Raw genomic sequence first — 20985 nt, 5'->3', positions numbered from 1 at the left:
CCATTCTTCCAGAAGCACATTTGTGAGGTCAGGCATTGATGTCGGATGAGAAGGCCTGGCTCGCAGTCTCCATTCTAATTCATCCCAAAGGTGTTCTATCGGGTTGAGGTCAGGACTCTGTGCAGGCCAGTCAAGTTCCTCCACCCCAAACTCGCTCATCCATGTCTTTATGGCACCTTGCACTGGTGTGCAGTCATGTTGGAACAGGAAGGGGCCATCCCCAAACTGTTCCCACAAAGTTGGGAGCATGAAATTGTCTAAAATGTCTTGGTATGCTGATGCCTTAAGAGTTCCCTTCAATGGAACTAAGGGGCCAAGCCCAACCCCTGAAAAACAACCCCACACCATAATCCCCCCTCCACCAAACTTTACACTTGGCACAAAGCAGTCAGGCAAGTACTGTTCTCCTGGCAACCGCCAGACACAGACATGTCCATTGGATTGCCAGACAGAGAAGCGTGATTGGTCACTCCAGAGAACACATCTCCACTGCTCTAGAGTCCAGTGGCGGCGTGCTTTACACCACTGCATCCAATGCTTTCCATTGCACTTGGTGATGTAAGCCTTGGATGCAGCTGCTCGGCCATGGAAACCCATTCCATGAAGCTCTCTATGCACTGTTGTTGTGCTAATCTGAAGGCCACATGAAGTTTGGAGGTCTTTAGCTGTTGACTCTGCAGACAGTTGGCGACTTCTGCATACTGTGCGCTTCAGCATGTACTGACCCCACTCTGTTATTTTATTTGGCCTACCACTTGGTGGCTGAGTTGCTGTTGTTCCCAGTTGCTTCCACTTTGTTATAATATCACTAAAAGACCGTGGAATATTTAGTAGCAAGGAAATTTCACGGATGGACTTATTGCACAGGTGGAAACCTATCACAGTACCACGCCTGAATTCACTGAGCTCCTCAGAGCGACCCTTTCTTTCACAAATGTTTGTAGAAGCAGTCTGAATCCAATAATTTGGAGGGGTGTCCCAATACTTTTGGCAATACCGTATAGTGTATATGAAGCTGCACTGCCATGTCTGGGATCGTTAGGAATTATATGAACCTGGGAACTTGCTGCACATAGCACACCATGCCAAGGGACTGGTGTGACCAAAATATTGGTGTGTAGTTTACCAGTGACAATCTGACAAGCATATGGATCTGTATGACAGCCTTGAAACTGCCATCAGGCACACTTTTATGTTCGTGGGACAACAAGTGCTGTGAATATTCACATGTAATATTAGTGACCAGGGCCATCTTAGGAATAATATGTCACAAAGGTCAAAGCAGTACTTAGATCTCTATTGCTGGGGGCCAACAGAATCCTCTGACTATGGTGATGATGGTTAGCACTGACTAGTCATCTGATCACAGATAACACTGCTTCATTTTCCACAAGATACAGTCCTCACTACGGAACATGTCACCCGGCCCATCTTACTAACTGTTCTGTGGGCAAAAAGTGCAAGATTTGCCTTTGAGCTATAAAAACGACCCAAATGTCTACTTTGATGTTACTTTTCGCTATATTGCCTTTATATTTTGATGTTTCTGAGTGAACTTTGGCTTTTTTATTTTCTGCCTCAACACCCCTCTCTGTTAGTCTATGTGGGTTATTTACTAAAACTGGAGAGTGCAAACTGTGGTTCAACTCTGCATAGCAACCAATCAGCTTCCAGATTTTATTGCCAAAGCTTAACTGAACAAGCTGAAGTTTGAAGCTGATTGGCTACCATGCACAGCTGCACCAGATTCTGAGTGCATCAATTTGAGTAAATCTACCTCTATATGTCAAAACACACATAGGTATTTAGAGGTGGAGTTTAGAGGCAGAAAATGAACCCAGTGCCAGTGCATTCAGGAGAGGAGCGTTCAGGGGAAAAAAGCCTGACGCGCCTTAACCTCCTTAGTGGTTTTCCCAAGTGTAACTCGGGGTAAAATTTCTATACCAAAAGCGGTAACCCCGAGCTACACTTGGGCTTACCATGCGGCGTTCTCTGGGGGTCCCTGCAGCACTTACCTTGTCCTTCGCTCCCGCGATGTGTCCCCTGCAGCGTCCCCGGCCATCTCCTCTGGCCGATGCCGTCATCCGGCTTCTGTGTTCCGGTCCCTGTGACGTCGGGACGTACGGGCGCCGGAACCGGCAGGAAATTTGAATTTTTTAAAAAATGTCATTTTTGCTGTCATTGCTATTTCAATGCATTTCACATACATTTTGTCCCTACTGCTTTGTCCTGTGCCCTGCCTGCATTTTGAATGTTCTTTCTGCCTGGAAACTTAGAAAAGTCCATGGCGTCCAAAAAGCGTCCCTTTACGTCAAAAGCGGTTTTAGAACAGCGATAGTAAATCAGAACCACTTGCAGAATTGAGTGATAATGATTCGTGGGGAAATTCGTCATCAGACACTGAAAACGATTTTGCGACTTTGCTCAGCGATGTGCGAATTTGCCTCTGTATTTCAAATTTCAGTGTTTTTGGTTTGATTATATTATTGAATTAAATTTATTATTATTATATTATTATTTTTTATGATTATTTATTAAATTATAATTTATGATTTCGTGTTTCAAATTTTATCATATCCGGAATGTTTACTAGACTCTTGTTCGGACAGATTTCAGTGAGTTATTCCTAAAAATTACAGCCTACAATAAAAAACTACATATTTCCATGCAAAAAAATGGTACCGCTTTCAGCACAAAAAATCGGAAAGAATCATACGGCCGAGGAGGTTAATGCAAGTAAACACATGTAAACACATTTAAGCGCTAGGCGCATTTAGCACGTGAGTGTTCATTCATTCCAATGGCCAGAATAAATTAATATTTTGGCCATTGGAATGAATGATTGCCCAGATGCTTGATACGCCTTAACACATCTAAACGCTTTGCAAAATGCAGCTTTAGGTGTATTTTAATGCTGCTTTTCCCTCTCCTGGAGCAACGGTGTCCAGGGGAAGAAAAAAAATATCTGTGAGCATGAGACCTTTCATGTAAACTTTAACTCGATCCCTAAATATATCAAATGTGCACAGCATACACAAGCATGAAATTAATATTTGTTCAGAACTTACTGAAATTCCAAAAGCTGCCTTTTTCTTGCCAAATCGTTGAAGAAACCATTGCCAGAAGGGGATGCTCATGACAGCGGAGATCTGAAGACAATGAAAAGTCATCATATATTAAACATGAAGATAACAAGAGCCAATGTGCAGGAACTATCACTACAGATTGTCCCCACATTATGTAAACCTTAGGTATATCCCACAGACTTGAGCATAAGCTGAAACAGTTTTGATCTTGCTGGGCTTATACAGACAGTGAGATCTATATATTTAACAAATGGCCATACAGTGACAGACCAGTCTTCTCAGGTCTTTGTGTGGCTTAGAGGACCACTGAAGCCCTGGAGATGAGGAAATGCGAGTATTTTACCAGGGTGGTAGGAATGAGGGGATCCAATAATGTTTCTTTTCCCAGGTATTTTATATATATATATACAGTATATACAGTTGTGTTCAAAACAATAGCAGTCAGACATCACTAACCTGATCAATCACTGTTTTTGGAAGAAATAATATTTCTACATGGCAAATAATTTACTAGCAGGTGTAGTAGAGTAATAGAAAACCAACAGACCCAACAGTCATGACATGCATGCTGCTGATTCTGTGTAATTGAATCACTAATTGAAAGGGGCATGTTCAAAATAATAGCAGTGTGGAGTTCTATTAGTGAGGTTATTCATTCTTTGAAAAACAGGTGGCAATTATTGCCCTTATTTAAGGAAGGAAGGCAGCAAATGTTGTACATGCCGGTTACAGTGGATTTCTCTCTGAAATTCTGAGGAAAATGGGTCATTCCAGACATTGTTCAGAAGAACAGCATACCTTGATTAAAAAATTGATTAAAGAGGGGAAAACATATAAAGAAGTGCAGAAAATGATAGGCTGCTCAGCTAAAATGATCGCAAATGCTTTAAAATGGCAACCAAAACCTGAAAGATGTGGAAGAAAGCGAAAAACTACATTCGAATGGATAGAAGAATAGACAAAATGGCAAGGACTCAGCCAACAATCAGCTCCAGGAAGATCAAAGAAGGTGTAAAGTTACCTGTGAGTACTGTTACAATTAGAAGACGCCTATGTGAAGCCAAGCTATCTGCAAGAAGCCCCCGCAAAGTCCCACTGTTGAAAAAAAGACGTGCTGAAGAGGTTACAATTTGCCAAAGAGCACATTGACTGGCCTAAAGAGAAATGGTGAAACATTTTGTGGACTGATGAAAGTAAGATTGTTCTTTTTGGGTCTAGTGGCCGGAGACAGTTTGTCAGACGACCCCCAAACACTGAATTCAAGCCACAGTACACTGTGAAGACAGTGAAGCATGGTGGTGCAAGCATCATGATATGGGGATGTTTCTCATACTACGGTGTTGGGCCTATTTATCGCATACCAGGGATCATGGATCAGTTTGAAAACATCAGAATACTTGAAGAGGTCATGCTGCCTTATGCTGAAGAGGAAATGCCCTTGAAATGGGTGTTCCAACAAGACAACGACCCCAAACACACCAGTAAACGTGCAACATCTTGGTTCCAGACAACAAGATTGACGTTATGGAGTGGCCAGCCCAATCCCCGGATCTTAATCCAATAGAAAACTTGTGGGGTGACATCAAAAATGCAGTTTCTGAGGCAAAACCAAGAAATAGAGAACTGTGGAATGTAGTCCAATCATCCTGGGCTGGAATACCTGTTCACAGGTGCCAGAAGTTGGGTGACTCCATGTAACACAGATGTACAGCAGTTCTCAGAAACAGTGCGACTACAACCAAATATTCATTAAGTGATTCAAAGGAAAGCAAAATCTTCAAACATTTTTCAGTTTATATAGTGAAAGTTTGAGTTTGTAAAGAAGAATACAAACACTGCTATTTTTTTGAACAGTCTAATATTCACTTTTCTTCAATTTTTTTAGAGGAACAACACAAATTTTATATATTTTTCTTCATGTTTTGATTTGGAATAGAAAGTGTAGTGTTCCCAATGCATTTGTGTGTATGGAAATAAAAGCTATTAGAAGGATTTATTCACATATATATATATATATATATATATATATATATATGTACATATACAGTATATCTGTTCGATTGTAACCAGCACTCTACAATACTGTGAGTCAGCTTTCTGGGCACCATGTCTGATATGCTTAACAGCCTTTTTCCATATAATTTTTACAAAGTAGGTCACCGGATCTTTCCTGAACCCTCTTCAATTGCTCAACTTGGGACTGGCATGCAAAATGTGATAGCCAATTCGAACAAACATGCTGGGGACAATTTAGATAAGAGTCAATTAACCTACCAGCACATCTTTGGAGTGTGGGAGGACATCCATGAAAATATACATACTCCATGCAGACAGGGTCCTGGCCAAAATTTGAACTGATGATTCCAGTTCTGCAAACTAAAAGGATTAACTACTGGGCCACTGTGCAGCCCCAGTCAGGTACTACATAGGTACAAGATACAATTAGGGCCGGTGCTAGACTATTTTGCTCCCTAGGTAAGACAAGCTACTTGCACCCCCACCCCCCCAAAAAAAATAATAAATAAAACATGTTAAAAACAGAAAATATTAAATTAAAAAAACATGAAGCTGCTAAATTTCTTTTAATTTGCAAAAATAAGTGCCATAAGATGCCACCAGCACCAATAGTAAAGACGGACTGTCCCTGTGGCTGGCAGTGGCAGGGTGACAGTTGCAGTGAGTGGAGGATGATGGATCCGTACTCTGACAGATCTCAGGCTGGAATTCCTTAGGCAATGGGGGGAGATAAAACACTGTGACAGCAGACAACACACACACACACACACACACAGAGAACACCTGAACTGAGCGATCCCACACAGTGACAGATCCAACACAGCATACCATCACCAACACTGACACAGATCAGCAGGTCCAGCAGGCTCTAGAAGAGCAGGCTGGGGGATCATGATGATGTCATCACTCACTGACACATTGCACATGTGATGGGTGGCCAGCTGGCCGGGTCACACTCACACAGACACAAGACATCAGAGTCAGATATTACCTTCCTCCGCAGGCGCAGCTCTGCCTTCGCTGATGAATGGAAAGAGAAAGACTGGAACACCACAGTGAATAGCAGCCATCAGCCAGCTTGCAGTACGGGACTGAGTCTGAGAGGAACACTGGAAGGAGCAGCAGCTCAGCTGCTACACTGGCCCCAAACACAGGGCATCTTCCTCTGTCCTTTCTTCTTCCCCTCTACCGCCCCTCCCCTCAGCTGGAGGATCATTCATGACGTGGCCCAGGCGCACCTAGTTTATTTAGTGGAAGTACCTGCTCTGGATACAATACAAGATTTGCAAAGAAAACCTAAAGTTGTATTTTATATGTTGTTACCCAATGAAAGGTTTAAATCTACTCACTGGAGACTATGTAACAAGGAGCCTAAAAACAAAGGTATGGATTGTAAAACAAGTCATACAAATGGCAACGGCACTTTCAGCTTAACAAATAGTAAGGATTCTGGTTTAAGCAGACTAAACATACACTATATTTCTGAAACATCTGTCAATTTACTGTAAAAGCTTTTATCCTGCTGGTAGGTTAATTGGCTCCTGTCTAAATTGTCCCTAGTATGTGTATGTATGAATGTGAGTTAGGGACTTTAGATTGTACAACCCTTGAGGGTTAGGGAGTGATGTGAATGTACAATATATATGGAAAGCACTGCGTAAATTGACAGAGCTATATAAGTACCTGTATTAAATTATTAAATTAAATTATTATCCTGCTATGGCTAGAGTTTGCCCACATAACGCACAAGGTGAGAATAATGCAGCAGGTGGTATCCTCTGGGATCAGAGTGAAATGAGATTCTCATCTCTTCTCTTGCCACCTGTCTCTGTATCAGCACATGATTTCCCCACAGTGTACACAGACAGGTGTGTCAGGGCAGGGACTACTGGTAGGGGTAAGGAACTGGCACCTTGCATTGTGTATATGACACATACTGTACATACAACATTCACTTCTGAGAAGGAGAAAACAAACTGTCCATGATCTTGTAGAAGGAACAACCAAGAAGGGATCCAACCTTCAACTCTCCATACATAACTCACATACTTTGCTTTAAAGGGTCCCTTTCTAGGATACATTTGATTCAAAATCAATTATAAGTTATATTTTCCAAATCATAGATAGATAGATAGATAATAGATAGATAGATAGATAGATAGATAGATAGATAGATAGATAATGGAGAGATAGATAGATAGATAGATAGATAGATAGATAGATAGATAGATAATGGAGAGATAGATCGATCGATAGATAGATAGATAATGTAGAGATAGATAGATAGATAGATAGATAGATAGATAGATAGATAGATAGATAGATAGATAGCAGTGGCATACCTAGCATATCTTGCACCAGGGGTAGATCTTTTTTTTTCTACACCCCCCCATCCCAATCCAGTCAATAAAATTATTTTATTTGATCAAAATTACTTAACTATGCAGAGACACTGAACTTAGCATATCAATCTGCTTGATTTTCAATAATTTGGAGATGCTATCTCCTGCACTGTTACCAACACAGATATGAAAATGCTTAGGGGGGGACACACTAAAGGTATGAAGAAGAAAAATACATTGTGCATAGCCTGCAAAACACCTGGAGGCATGGCCAAGAAGATGGGTGTTGCGGCATGTGGCTTGTAGTGTGGGAGTAAAATCAGCCCCAGCATCGGGGTCACTGCCAACCATAATAAACCCCAGAATCAGTGCATGTGACCACAATAATCACGCTTGATTGGTGGTCAGTGGTGAAAATATTAACCCCCAATATTGGTACTCAGTGCCAGGCTCATCCACCCCCTGTCAGCATTAGTGGCCAGTGACTGGGGCAGAAATAGCAAGTCAACTGAATTTAAGTCATGAATCTAAATGGTACTGTATAAAGAAATCATGCTCAATTCAGACTCCTCCATAATGGTGGTATGTCATTTGTGGAGGCGATACTCAAGACTTTGGTCATGTGGGTACCCCCGAATGCTGTTACCCAGGAGGTATGCCACAAATAGATAGAGAGAACGATTGATAAAGAGAAAGAGAGAGATTGATTGAGCGATTGAGCGATAGAGAGAGAGAGATCGACAGAGATAGATAGATAGATAGTTAGATGGATAGATCGATCGATAGATAGATGGATAGATCGACAGATAGATGGATAGATCGATAGATAGATAGATGGATAGATCGATCGACAGATGGATGGATGAATGGATAGATAGATAGATAGATAGATAGATAGATAGATAGATAGATAGATAGATAGATAGATAGATAGATGTGAAATGGTGTCTCCTTACTCACCAGGATGGTCAGTACCAGATTCTGGAAGTGTTTTCGCAGGTTGTCTGCAGCATGTGTGCAAAAAAGGACAAAATTGCTCTGCTGAAGCTGATAAATTTAAAAACAGAATACACATTGAGAAATCCCTGTAACTGGACATTCTTTCTCCACCACGGGGGAAAGGTAGTGGCCTAATCATTAAAAATCAAAGATTTCCATAGACATGGGAAGACATTGTGAATATATTAGTGAGAACATTGAATAAACATGCACACAGGTATGGCAGACAATGCGTGGCCTTGCAGTGTGGACACCCCCTGGGCTGTAGAGCAGTGGTGATTTGCTTCAGAAACAACTGGGTACTGTCCGTGATACTTTTTTTGTTTGTGCTAGCATACAGTTTTTGAGGACAAGCATTTAGGGTGTACCCTCTTGTTTAAAGTGGGACTGCACTACATCTGAGCTCCACAAACCAAAAATGCTAATTCACTGTTAATATTCAAAGCAAACTCCCCAATCCATTCATGTCTCCATGCTTCATTTTGATGAGAAATCATTTTGAAAAACACCCCCAGGCATTTCCGGCAGTGGCCATCTTGAGTAAGGGCAAATGATTGGTGTAGCATTTACTTCATGGAATCCATTTGCCCTTAGCTCAGGCATTGGCTGAGCTGAGAGCCCTCTGTTCTGCCAGTCTCCTAGACAATCTTTGGGTGCCTGTGCTCATCCATTGGCTGGTACCCACTGGCTTCTCCTGCGCCCAGGAAGCGCTGAATCACATTTATATACATGACTCTGCACAGAGTGGCTGCCCTGTGACAGTATATCTGCTATGGGGTGGTCGGCAAATGGTTAAACTAGAACTCCTCCATATCTGACATTAATTGCAAATTGTCCAATTTGGTGGTTGGGCAGATTATGAGGCCTTTGGAGATGACTGTTATTTCAGGCTCTAAAACTTTATGATTTGATAAACCGACATCCTGCCAGGAGATGTACCATAGTCCTGATGAAGGGGGGGGGGGTGTCTGCACTCCTGAAATGCGTTTGATTTCTTTTTATTGATTTTTCTATAAATTACTGCTTTGGATTCTTGGTGTGGCACTCCTCCTTTGTGTATATGATGACCATAATGACAGCCTAGAAATTTCCACTTTTATAAACCCACAAGTAAAATCCTCTAAAGTGTTACTAAACCCAGGACCCTGTATTCACTATATCTGATTTCCCACAGTACACAGAACATGGAAATGCAATTATTTTAGTAAATATAAACTTTTAATACCTTTTCTCATCAGCCGTATATAACAGTCTTGTGACTTCTACGAGTGTCCAGCTGAGCACTGGTTAATCTTGTAGGAGGAGTTTTCATTCTCCTCTGACTGTCCTTTGAGGCTGCATGACCCCTCACCCTCTGTCTGGACAATGCTGATTGGCAATGTGCCGATCACATGTATCCTCTCCCAAAAAACCTCTCTAGCAATACACACCAAATTGAGCATATGCAGAGTGTCTCCTAGGAGCTCTGTACTATCAGCAGATGGATTGGGGACTGTGGAAGAAAGGGAGGATCAGAGAAGACAGGATCAAACAGCCTTTTTACACAATGCAGATGATTAACCCCTTAGGTCCCACTAGTGTGTATAACAAGCATGCTTTACTGCATATACAGACTGATTTTACTGTTGTGGGTTTAGTAACACTTCAAGTCGCTACATATATCCATTTTGCGCCTGGCTTAGTAAATCCTCTCTGCACGGTATATTTATTAGTATATTATTACTGTACAGTGCAGGGAAGATTTACTAAACCAGGTTTATTATACAGTGGCTATAAACAGCCATAGGAAGCAAGGTAGGTCACAGAAGAGATATGACGGAACTTTTTATTAGGGCTGCGGATGTAAATAGAAATTTACAGTGCTGGTGCCCCATCACACCTCGTCCACTACTCCACCCTTTCTCAGCCTGTTATCTCTGCACCCGGATGCCACAAAACAGCCATTACCTGAACAGCAGCTGAAATAAGCAGGAAGGAGGATATCAGGTAAAGGTACGGCCCGTGCTGCATCGACTGTCTGAAACCGCTACAAAAAGGCATAACCATGCCAGGCTGGAATGCAAAGGGATCTGTAAAATACAAATCTCCTGATTATCACCTGGACTTGGTGCTGGTCATTTTAAAAGCTGGGATAGAATTATTTGGAATATTAAAAAAAAAAAAAATAGTTACTCACCATCTTTTTCTTTGACCCCCAGAAAGAGTACTGCAGTGCAGAACAAATAGACACAGCCAATGACTCCCGCTGCAATCATGTAGACGTTCCTCTAGACAAAAATATCACAAAGAGTCAAGATGGAAATCACAAGATGAATATGAGAGGGGATGGTGTTGTATGTATTCCCCCTTCTGTGCCCTATCCTTGTCTTTTCTTCTCTCTCTCTCTCTCTCTCTCTCTCTCTCTCTCTCTCTCTCTCCCTCTCTCTCTCTCTCTCTCTCTATATATATATATATTTATTTATTTTTCTTTCCTTTTGTGGATTTTCTGATCTTATACTTTTGCCCCTTTTGGGGCCTCTCTTCTGTCTAAAATGGAAAATGTGTGATGCAGCTGGAGGCACAGGTACCCTTCTGATCTAGAGTTAACTGTCCTTAAAATATTTTGATCATCTTTTATGTGCTGTGTTTCAGGGGCATCCCTAGGGTTGGTGTCACCCGATGCAGGAACACTTGGTGACACCCCCTCCAACGATCCCCGCAGGATGGATCGGATCTGCGGATTGAGCATAATGCACCAGAGTCCGATCCATTATCCTCCCCAAACCGCAGATCCGATCCATCCTGCAGGGATCATCGGCTTGCAATTTGTACGGAGTTAACTGATCGCTCCACGAAAAGGTAAGTTTTAAAGCAAGCCACGATCCCCACAGGATGGATCAGATCTGCAGATTAAACATAATCTGATCCATTATCCTCCCCAATCCGCAGATCCGATCCATCTTGCGGGGATCGTCGGCTTGCTTTAAAACGTACCTTTTCGTGGAGCTTTTGGAGAGATCAGTTAACCCCGTATAGGTTGCAAGCCGATGATTCCCACAGGATGGATCAGATCTACATATTGGGGAGCATAATGGATCAGACTCTTAGTTACATAGTTACATAGTTAGTCCGGCCGAAGAAAGACAAAAGTCCATCCATTTCAACCATAGAAAAAAAAAAAAGTTATAATCCTACACCCACAGTTAATCCACAGGAAGGCAAAAAAAAACCCCAGCAAAGCATGATGCAACTTGCACCTGCTGGGAAAAAAATTCCTTCCTGATCCCCCGAGATGCAACAGTCCACAGTGTAGTCCTGATCTTACATAGTTAGTCTGGCTGAATAAAGACAAAAGTCCATCCAGTTCAACCATAAAAAAAAAGTTCTAATCCTACACCCACAGTTGATCCAGAGGAAGGCAAGAAACCCAGCAAAGCATGATCCAATTTGCTCCTGCTGGGGAAAAAATTCCTTCCTGATCCCCCGAGAGGCAATCAGATATTCCCTGGATCACCTTTACCTATAAATGTTAGTATCCAGTTATATTCTGTGTATCTAAGAAAGAATCCAGGCCTTTTTTAAAGCAATCCACTGAGCTGGCCAGAACCAACTCTTGAGGGAGTCTATTCCACCTTTTCACAGCTCTCACTGTGAAGAAACCTTTCTGTGTTTTGGAGATTAAATTTCTTTTCCTCCAGACGTAAAGAGTGCCCCCTTGTCCTCTGTGATGACCTCAGGGTGAATAGTTCTACACCAAGTTCACTATATGAACCACTGATGTATTTATACATGTTGATCATATCCCCCCTTATGTATTATACATGGAGATCATATCCCCTCTTAATCTCCTCTTCTCAAGAGAGAATAAATTCAGTTCCTCTAATCTTTCCTCATAGCTGATCTCCTCCATGCCTCTTATCAGTTTGGTTGCCCTTCTCTGTACTTTCTCCAGTTCCCCAATGTTCTTTTTGTGAATTGGTGCCCAAAACTGAACTGCATATTCCAGATGAGGTCTTACTAATTATTTGTACGGGGTAATATGATATCTCTCTCTCTGGAGTCTATACCTCTTTTAATACAAGAGAGGATTTTGCTCTCTTTAGAAGCCGCAGCTTGGCATTGCATGCCATTATTAAACTTGTGATCTACTAGAACCCCAGATCCTTCTCCACCATTGATTCCCCCAGTTGTACCCCCCTAGTATGTATGATGCATGCATATTCTTAGCCCCCAAGTGCACAACCTTACATTTATCAACATTAAACCTCATTTGCCGCATAGTTGCCCAACTAAACAGTGCATTGAGATCGGCATGTAAATTGGAGACATCCTGTAAGGACGTTATTTCACTGGACAGCTTGGTGTCATCTGCAAAGACTGAAATGGGATTTTTAATCTCAGACCCTATATGGTTTAGAAATCTATTAAAAAGTAAGGGCCCCAACACTGAACCCTGGGGTACACCAACTCTGATCCATTATGTTCAATCCGCAGATCCAATCCATTCTGTGGGGATCGTCGACTTGCTTTTAAACTTACCTTTTCGTGGACCGGGTCCGGTGTCACCCCGTGCGATAGGTGTCACCCAGTGTGGTGCACACCCCCCGCACCTGCCTAGGGACACCCGTGCTATGTTTTGCCTTGAGTGATTACGCTCCAGAGTACAATGATCTTTTAGAATCTGGTCTACATCCTATTTGTCTTTGATCTAAGATGACTTACTGTTGATATTTGTTGTAATATGTTTCTGTTTGTGGTATATCTCTTTGGATACTGTTATGCTTGTACTGATGTCAAAAGCTGCAACTAAATAAAGAATTAATTAAAAAAAAGAAGATGAATATGATGTCTTTGCCGGGCCACTTTGTATGAGCTGTAACAATGCTGGATCCTCTGGATCAACTGTGGGTATAGGATTATAACTTCTTTTGTTTTTTAACCTCCCTAGCGGTCTGATTATGTCAATATTTCTGTGCACAAAGCGGTACATTTTTTTGCATGGAAATATGTATTTTTTTATTGTATGCCTGTCATTTTTAAGAATAACTCACTGAAATTTGTCTGAACAAGAGTCTAGTATACATCCCGGGTATGTTAAACTTTGAAACACAAAATCATAAATTATAATTTAATAAATAATCATAAAAAATAATAATATAATAATAAATTTAATTCAATAATGTAATCAAACCAAAAACACTGACATTTGAAATATAGCGCCAAGTTCACACATCACTGAGCAAAGTCGCAAAATCGTTTTCAGTGCCTGATGACGAATTTCCCCGCGAATCATTATCACTCAATTCTGCAAGTGATTCTAATTTACTATCGCTGTTCTCTAGCTGGTCTAAAACCGATTTTGATCTAAAGGGACGCTTTTTGGACACCATGGACGTTTCTCAGTTTCCAGGCAGAAAGAACAGTAAAAATGCAGGCAGGGCACAGGGCAAAGCACTAGGGACAAAATGTATGTGAAATGGTTTGATACAGTAATGTTTTACTATGTGATTTTAGTGTATTTAGTGAATGTCACTATTTGTCATTTTCAAATTTCCTGCCGTTCCGTCCCCCCATACGTCCCGACGTCGCAGGGAACGGAACCCAGAAGACAGATGCCGGCATCTGCCGGAGGACATTACAGGGAACACTGCAGGAGGGACATCGCGGGAGCGCAGGACATGGTAAGTGAAGAAGAGATCCCGGAGCAGCGCCGCATGGTAAGCCCAAGTGTAGTTCGGGGTCACCGCTTGTGGTGCTGAAACTTTACCCCGAGCTACACTCGGGAATACCGCCAGGGAGGTTAATGGTTGAACTGGATGGACTTTTGTCTTTTTTCAGCCAGACTAACTATGTAACTATGTAATGCTGCATATGGCAGGTTATAATCTGCGTTACAAGAATTCACCCCTGGGTGCATACTGCCCTAAACCTTAGTATGCTGGTTGTACTGTCCATCCCCATCCAGCTGCTTCAGCTGTCAGTCTCTCATAGATTTTTACAGGCTACTTGCAAGGGATTGACCAGGGCACCTGTTCCCTCCGCAGGCAGGTAAACACCAGAATCTCATGCACCGGGGATAACAGCCTTAGCCTCAGAAATCAGATCTCTGCAGATGAGGGTAGACCTGTATTTTTATGGGGAAGGCCTTCTACTGCAAGCAAATACATTGTGTATAGTGGCCAGTTTGTTGACCAGTCCAGCAATGACCCTCCCTCTGGCGTCCTGTGCATGTGAAATCAGAACGAGAGAGGAACAGGTATAACCAGCAGGGCCATGGATAAGGCGGTACCACCAGTCCTCATGTACGGGGCCCAAGCCAGTAGGGGGGCCCAGGCAGCTGGGTGAATTGGATGTAGGCAGGTGATTGGCACGGCAGGGGACAATTACTGGAACAGATCCCCTGTATGGCTCTCTCTGCAGCAGCTGAAAGCTGGCTTCTTCTCCTCTCCTTCCTGCCTGCTTTCTGCTGCTGCTGAGAGGCATACAGGGGATCAGTCAAGTAATAGCCCCCTGGCGTTCCGATCACCCTCCCTCTGCACCATACATCCCTGTGTGTGTCACCCCCCTAACCCTGCAGTGCTTCCGGCTTCTCTCCTCTCTGTCCCACCATCAGCTGTAGGCACACAATAGGATCCTTTTTATTGGATGAACTTGTGTCTTTTTTCAACCAGACTACCTATGTAACTATGGATCCTTCAAGATGGAGAGTGGAGAAAAGATCTGGTAAATACAGTGGGGATCGAAAGTTTGGGCACCCCAGCTAAAAATTTGTATTAATGTGCATAAAGAAGCCAAGGAAAGATGGAAAAATCTCCAAAAGGCATCAAATTACAGATTAGACATTCTTATAATATGTCAACAAAAGTTAGATTTTATTTCCATCATTTACACTTTCAAAATAACAGAAAACAAAAAAATGGCGTCTGCAAAAGTTTGGGCACCCAGAGTTAATATCTTGTACTGCCCCCTTTGGCAAGTATCACAGCTTGTAAATGCTTTTTGTAGCCAGCCAAGAGTCTTTCAATTCTTGTTTGAGGTATCTTTGCCCATTCTTCCTTACAAAAGTCTTCCAGTTCTTTGATATTTCTGGGCTGTCTGTCACGCACTGCTCTATTAAGGTCTATCCATAGATTTTCAATTATGTTGAGGTCAGGAGATTGTGAAGGCCATGGCAAAACCTTCAGTTTACGCCTCTTGATGTAATCCCCCGTGGATTTCGAGGTGTGTTTAGGATCATTATCCATTTGTAGAAGCCATCCTCTCTTTAACTTCAGCTTTTTCACAGATGGCATCAAGTTACCATCCAAAATTTGCTGAAATTTTATTGAATCCATTTTTCCTTCTACTCGTGAGATGTTCCCTGTGCCACTGGCTGCAACACAACCCCAAAGTATGATTGATCCAACCCCATCCAACAGTTGGACAGAGGTTCTTTTCATTAAATTTTGTGCCCCTTCTTCTCCAAACGTACCTTTGCTCATTCTGGCCAAAAAGTTAAATTTTAACCTCATCGGTCCACAGAACTTGTTTCCAAAATGCATCAGGCTTGTCTATATGTTCATTTGCAAAGTTCAAACGATGATTTTTGTGGTGAGGACGTAGAAGAGGTTTTCTTCTGATGACTCTTCCATGAAGACCATATTTGTACAAGTATCTCTTTATAGTGGAATAGTGTACCACAACTCCAGTGTCTGCCAGATCTTTCTGGAGGGATTGTGCAGTCAAAGGTGGGTTTTGAATTGTTTTTCTCACAATCCTGCAAGCTGTTCTGTCTGATATTTTTCTTGGACTTCCAGATCTTGCTTTAACTTCCACTGTTCCTGATGACTGCCATTTCTTAATTACATTTCGAACAGAGCATATTGACATCTGAAAACGCTTTGCTATCTTCTTATAGCCTTCTCCAGCTTTGTGAGCGTCAACTATTTTCAGTTTCAGTTTTCTAGACAACTGCTTAGAAGAACCCATGGTGCTGATTGTTGGGGCAAGGTCAGATGAGTCTGGGCATTTAAAACCTTTGAGATTGACATCACCTGGTCTTCCCAGACGATGATTGGGAACAATCCATGACACTGGCAGGTCTCAGCTTGGCAAAGGGGGCAGTGCATGCTATAAATTCTGCAGGGTGCCCAAACTTTTGCAGATGCCATTTTTTTGTTTTCTGTTATTTTGAAAGTGTAAATGATGGAAATAAAATCTAACTTTTGTTGACATATTATAAGAATGTCTAATCTGTAATTTGATGCCTTTTGGAGATTTTTCCATCTTTCCTTGGCTTCTTTATGCACATTAATACAAATTTTTAGCTGGGGTGCCCAAACTTTCGATCCCCACTGTATGTCTTATTTACCAGTCCTTTCATTTCTTGAATGGATACAATGAGTGATTGGCAATGATCACTCGCTGTATTCATTCATAACTGAACCATTGGAAAATGTGTTTATTTGGGGAAAAGGGGGGCCCTGTCAGGTTGGCTGTATGGTGCCCATTGGTTTCTAACAGTAGCCCTGGTCATCCCCCCTAACCCTGCAGTGCTTCTGGCTTCTCTTCTCTCTTTCCCACTGTCAGCTGTAGGCACACAATAGGATCCTTTTTATTGGATGAACTTGTGTCTTTTTTCAACCAGACTACCTATGTAACTATGGATCCTTCAGGATGGAGAGTGGAGGAAGGGTCTGGTAAATATGTCATATTTACCAGTCCCTCCATTTCTTGAATGGACACAATGAGTGATTGGTACGACCACTCACTGTATTCTTTCATAACACAACCATAGGAAAATGTGTTTATTTGGGGGAAAGGGGGGCCCCATGGTTTCTAAATGCAGTCCTGATAACCAGGACAGAATGACAGCAACAAAAACAAAATTGTATTTCCTCACCACTAACATATTGTCTACTTGAAGGCCAGCCTCAGTTTTAGATGAGCACTTGTAAGCAGGTGCTTGTGAGGTGTCATTGTATGTATTTCTGCCATTGTATCCATAGCAACGTGTAGTTATATAGACAGTTACAGGCTACCTGGGATGGGAAGGGGTTAACCGTGTCTAAATTCTTTCCCGGGCTTTCTGAGCCCTGCCCCCTGTTATAGCCACATAAATACAAGGGGAGGGCTCAGAGCTTTGTAAGCCTTGCTGGAGCATATGGTTCCCCATCTGGGTCACCCTGCTGGGATTCTCCATGGACTAGGAACCTACCATCACTGGACTTTTGCTGAATGGACTTTGCTTCCCTGGAAGGTATGAACCTGGCAGCCTGCATTAGTTAGATCACACTGCTTTGTGCAAATTCAAAGCTGATTATTCAGTGCGACTTCATTGTGGCTTGCTCTGTGCGACTTCATGTAACAGATGTCAATGTAAGTTGCAATGAAGTCGCTGTGCCTTGAGTTGCACTGATTTGAACAGTTCCATTGCTGCTGATGGGGTGTGATTTATCATGCGACTTTGAACTCTCAAGTGGCATGACATGTCACACTGGTGTGAACCAGGGCTAGAGGAACTCGACAAGGCAGGAAAATGAGAGCTGCGCCTGCTGATTTCTTTGCTTCACTAACTCCAAAAAACCGCATGTGCAGAATGTGAGAATGACACACAGAGCTAGATTGGCTGCCCCACAGTTTACACATGGAGTGTAGCTTCCCCACTGTGGGGGGTGGACTCCCAATTTGATTGCCAAATCTTCCAACTGTCAAAGGTTGACAACTTTATTCATAAATGAGTGCTTGTAGTGCAAGGGCAAAGACAGTTTCCCCCACACGGCTAGGATACCTGCTGGGTGACTTGCAGGATCTGTCCGCTTGTGGCAGGGCCTGGTAGCACAAATCACATATACCCAGTGAAGAGACTATCATCAGGTGATACACAGAGATGAAACAAATCCTCCTACATAAGTTGTACCTGTTTATCTGCAATGTTTTCTTCTCTACATCCATTCAAAGTGCTGAATTTATAAGCTTATCTGAGAGTTCAGAAAAAAATGGGATGGAAAGCTCTGAGAGCTAATTGGAAGAAAAACACACACCCCCTCCACACAGTTCACAGGAATAAAGTTGAGGCTGTCAATCTGCTGGAGGTCCCTCCCCTGTCACCAGTTTTCTCTTGGTGTCAGGAAAACTTGTCAGAAGTGTTTCGTGCTGATAGCAGAGGAACGAAGCAGCAGACAAGAATGACACTTAGTACTCTGAATTGAGACAGGTACACATTGTAGCAGGATATGCTTTGTTCATATTTCATGTCTGAGGTTTACAACCACTTTAACTCACTACTTCACTTGTAGTGTTCATATATAACAGTCGTATACTCAAGTAGCAGTTCTGAGGGATAGTGCTACCTTCCCTCAGAGCAACCTGCCACAGTCCTCAAGGTGTTTGGTGCTGTCCCCCTATATGCTAACAGAGCCAAAGTGGTGCCCATGGTCTCCAAAGTAAAATCCTTTTTATAGACCAGGCCAAGAGTGAAATATGCAACCTTTTTCACAGGGGGTCAAATGACTGACTCCACTGGGTTCCCTCAGTGCCCAGAGTGCAGCAACAGTCATGTGACCACTCTGTATTCCATGCACCGACCATCAAGACACAGTCCCTCCTGGCATCACCCAGCAGTGCACATCAGGGGGAGCAGACTAAGCTGACCTGCCAGCACCCAACCACCCCTGTGTAGCACCTTGAAACATGCTTTTGTGTACAACAAAGTATTGTCGTTTCATCTGCACATAAGTTGTGTGGTTGCAGGAAACCTGTATTTGTAAAAAAAAAAGTATATTAAAACTTGTCTCCTATCTAATTCCTTTTTAAAACTTAATGTACCATAATTAGTAATCAATTGCATTATTCCTCCCACTGACGCCATCAATAGCACTATTCCTCCCACTGACGCCATCAATGGCACTATTCCTCCCACTGACGCCATCAATAGCACTATTCCTCCCACTGACGCCATCAATAGCACTATTCCTCCCACTGACGCCATCAATGGCACTATTCCTCCCACTGACGCCATCAATAGCACTATTCCTCCCACTGACGCCATCAATAGCACTATTCTTCCCACTGACGCCATCAATGGCACTATTCCTCCCACTGACGCCATCAATAGCACTATTCCTCCCACTGACGCCATCAATGGCACTATTCTTCCCACTGACGCCATCAATGGCACTATTCCTCCCACTGACGCCATCAATAGCACTATTCCTCCCACTGACGCCTTCAATGGCACTATTCCTCCCACTGACGCCATCAATGGCACTATTCTTCCCACTGACGCCATCAATGGCACTATTCCTCCCACTGACGCCATCAATGGCACTATTCTTCCCACTGACGCCATCAATGGCACTATTCCTCCCACTGACGCCATCAATGGCACTATTCTTCCCACTGACGCCATCAATGGCACTATTCCTCCCACTGACGCCATCAATAGCACTATTCTTCCCACTGATGCCATCAATAGCACTATTCCTCCCACTGACGCCATCAATAGCACTATTCCTCCCACTGACGCCATCAATAGCAGTATTCCTCCCACTGACGCCATCAATGGCACTATTCTTCCCACTGATGCCATTAATGGTGCTATTCCTCCCACTGACACCATCAATAGCACTATTCTTCCCACTAGCTACATCAATAGCACTATTCCTCCCACTGACGCCATCAACAGCACTATTCTTCCCACTAACTCCATCAATGGCACTATTCCTCCCACTAACTCCATCAACGGCACTATTCTTCCCACTAACACCATCAATGGCACTATTCTTCCCACTGACGCAATCAACGGCACTATTCCTCCCACTAACTCCATCAACGGCACTATTCTTCCCACTGACGCCATCAATGGCACTATTCCTCCCACTGATGCCATCAAAGGCACTATTCTTCCCACTGACGCCATCAATGGCACTATTCTTCCCACTGACGCCATCAATGGCACTATTCTTCCCACTAACTCCATCAACGGCACTATTCTTCCCACTGACGCCATCAATGGCACTATTCCTCCCACTGATGCCATCAAAGGCACTATTCCTCCCACTGACGCCATCAATTGTACTATTCCTCCCACTAACACCATCAATAGCACTATTCCTCCCACTGATGCCATCAATGGAACTATTCCTGCCACTGACGCCATCAATGGCACTATTCCTCCCACTGACGCCATCAATGGCACTATTCTTCCCACTGACGCAATCAACAGCACTATTCCTCCCACTGACTCCATCAATGGCACTATTCCTCCCACTGACACCATCGATAGCACTATTCCTCCCACTAACTCCATAAATGGCACTATTCCTCCCACTAACTCCATCAATGGCACTATTCCTCCACTAACTCCATCAACGGCACTATTCTTCCCACTGACGCCATCAATGGCACTATTCCTCCCACTGATGCCATCAACGGCACTATTCTTCCCACTGACGCCATCAATGGCACTATTCCTCCCACTGATGCCATCAATGGCACTATTTCTCCCACTGATGCCATCAATGGCACTATTCCTCCCACTGACGCCATCAATTGTACTATTCCTCCCACTAACACCATCAATA

General features: G+C 42.9%; 1 protein-coding gene across 1 annotated transcript in view; it reads right to left on the bottom strand.

Annotated features, from left to right (window-relative positions):
* The window catches only part of MFSD2B (MFSD2 lysolipid transporter B, sphingolipid), a 73991-nt gene that overhangs the window by 22675 nt on the left and 30331 nt on the right, over positions 1-20985 (bottom strand). Inside the window, exons 7-10 of the mRNA XM_089656095.1 lie at positions 10620-10710; positions 10391-10512; positions 8405-8491; positions 3069-3149 (exon numbers count right to left, since the gene is read on the bottom strand). Of these exons, the coding sequence (XP_089512221.1) occupies positions 3069-3149; positions 8405-8491; positions 10391-10512; positions 10620-10710 (381 nt within the window). The remainder of the gene's footprint in view (positions 1-3068; positions 3150-8404; positions 8492-10390; positions 10513-10619; positions 10711-20985) is intronic.

Source organism: Staurois parvus, unplaced genomic scaffold (genome assembly GCF_062004578.1).
Source record: "Staurois parvus isolate SC_StPar_1 unplaced genomic scaffold, SC_StPar_1.0 ptg000886l, whole genome shotgun sequence".
NCBI classification, from domain to species: domain Eukaryota; kingdom Metazoa; phylum Chordata; class Amphibia; order Anura; family Ranidae; genus Staurois; species Staurois parvus.
This window is presented reverse-complemented; position numbering and strand designations above follow the sequence as displayed.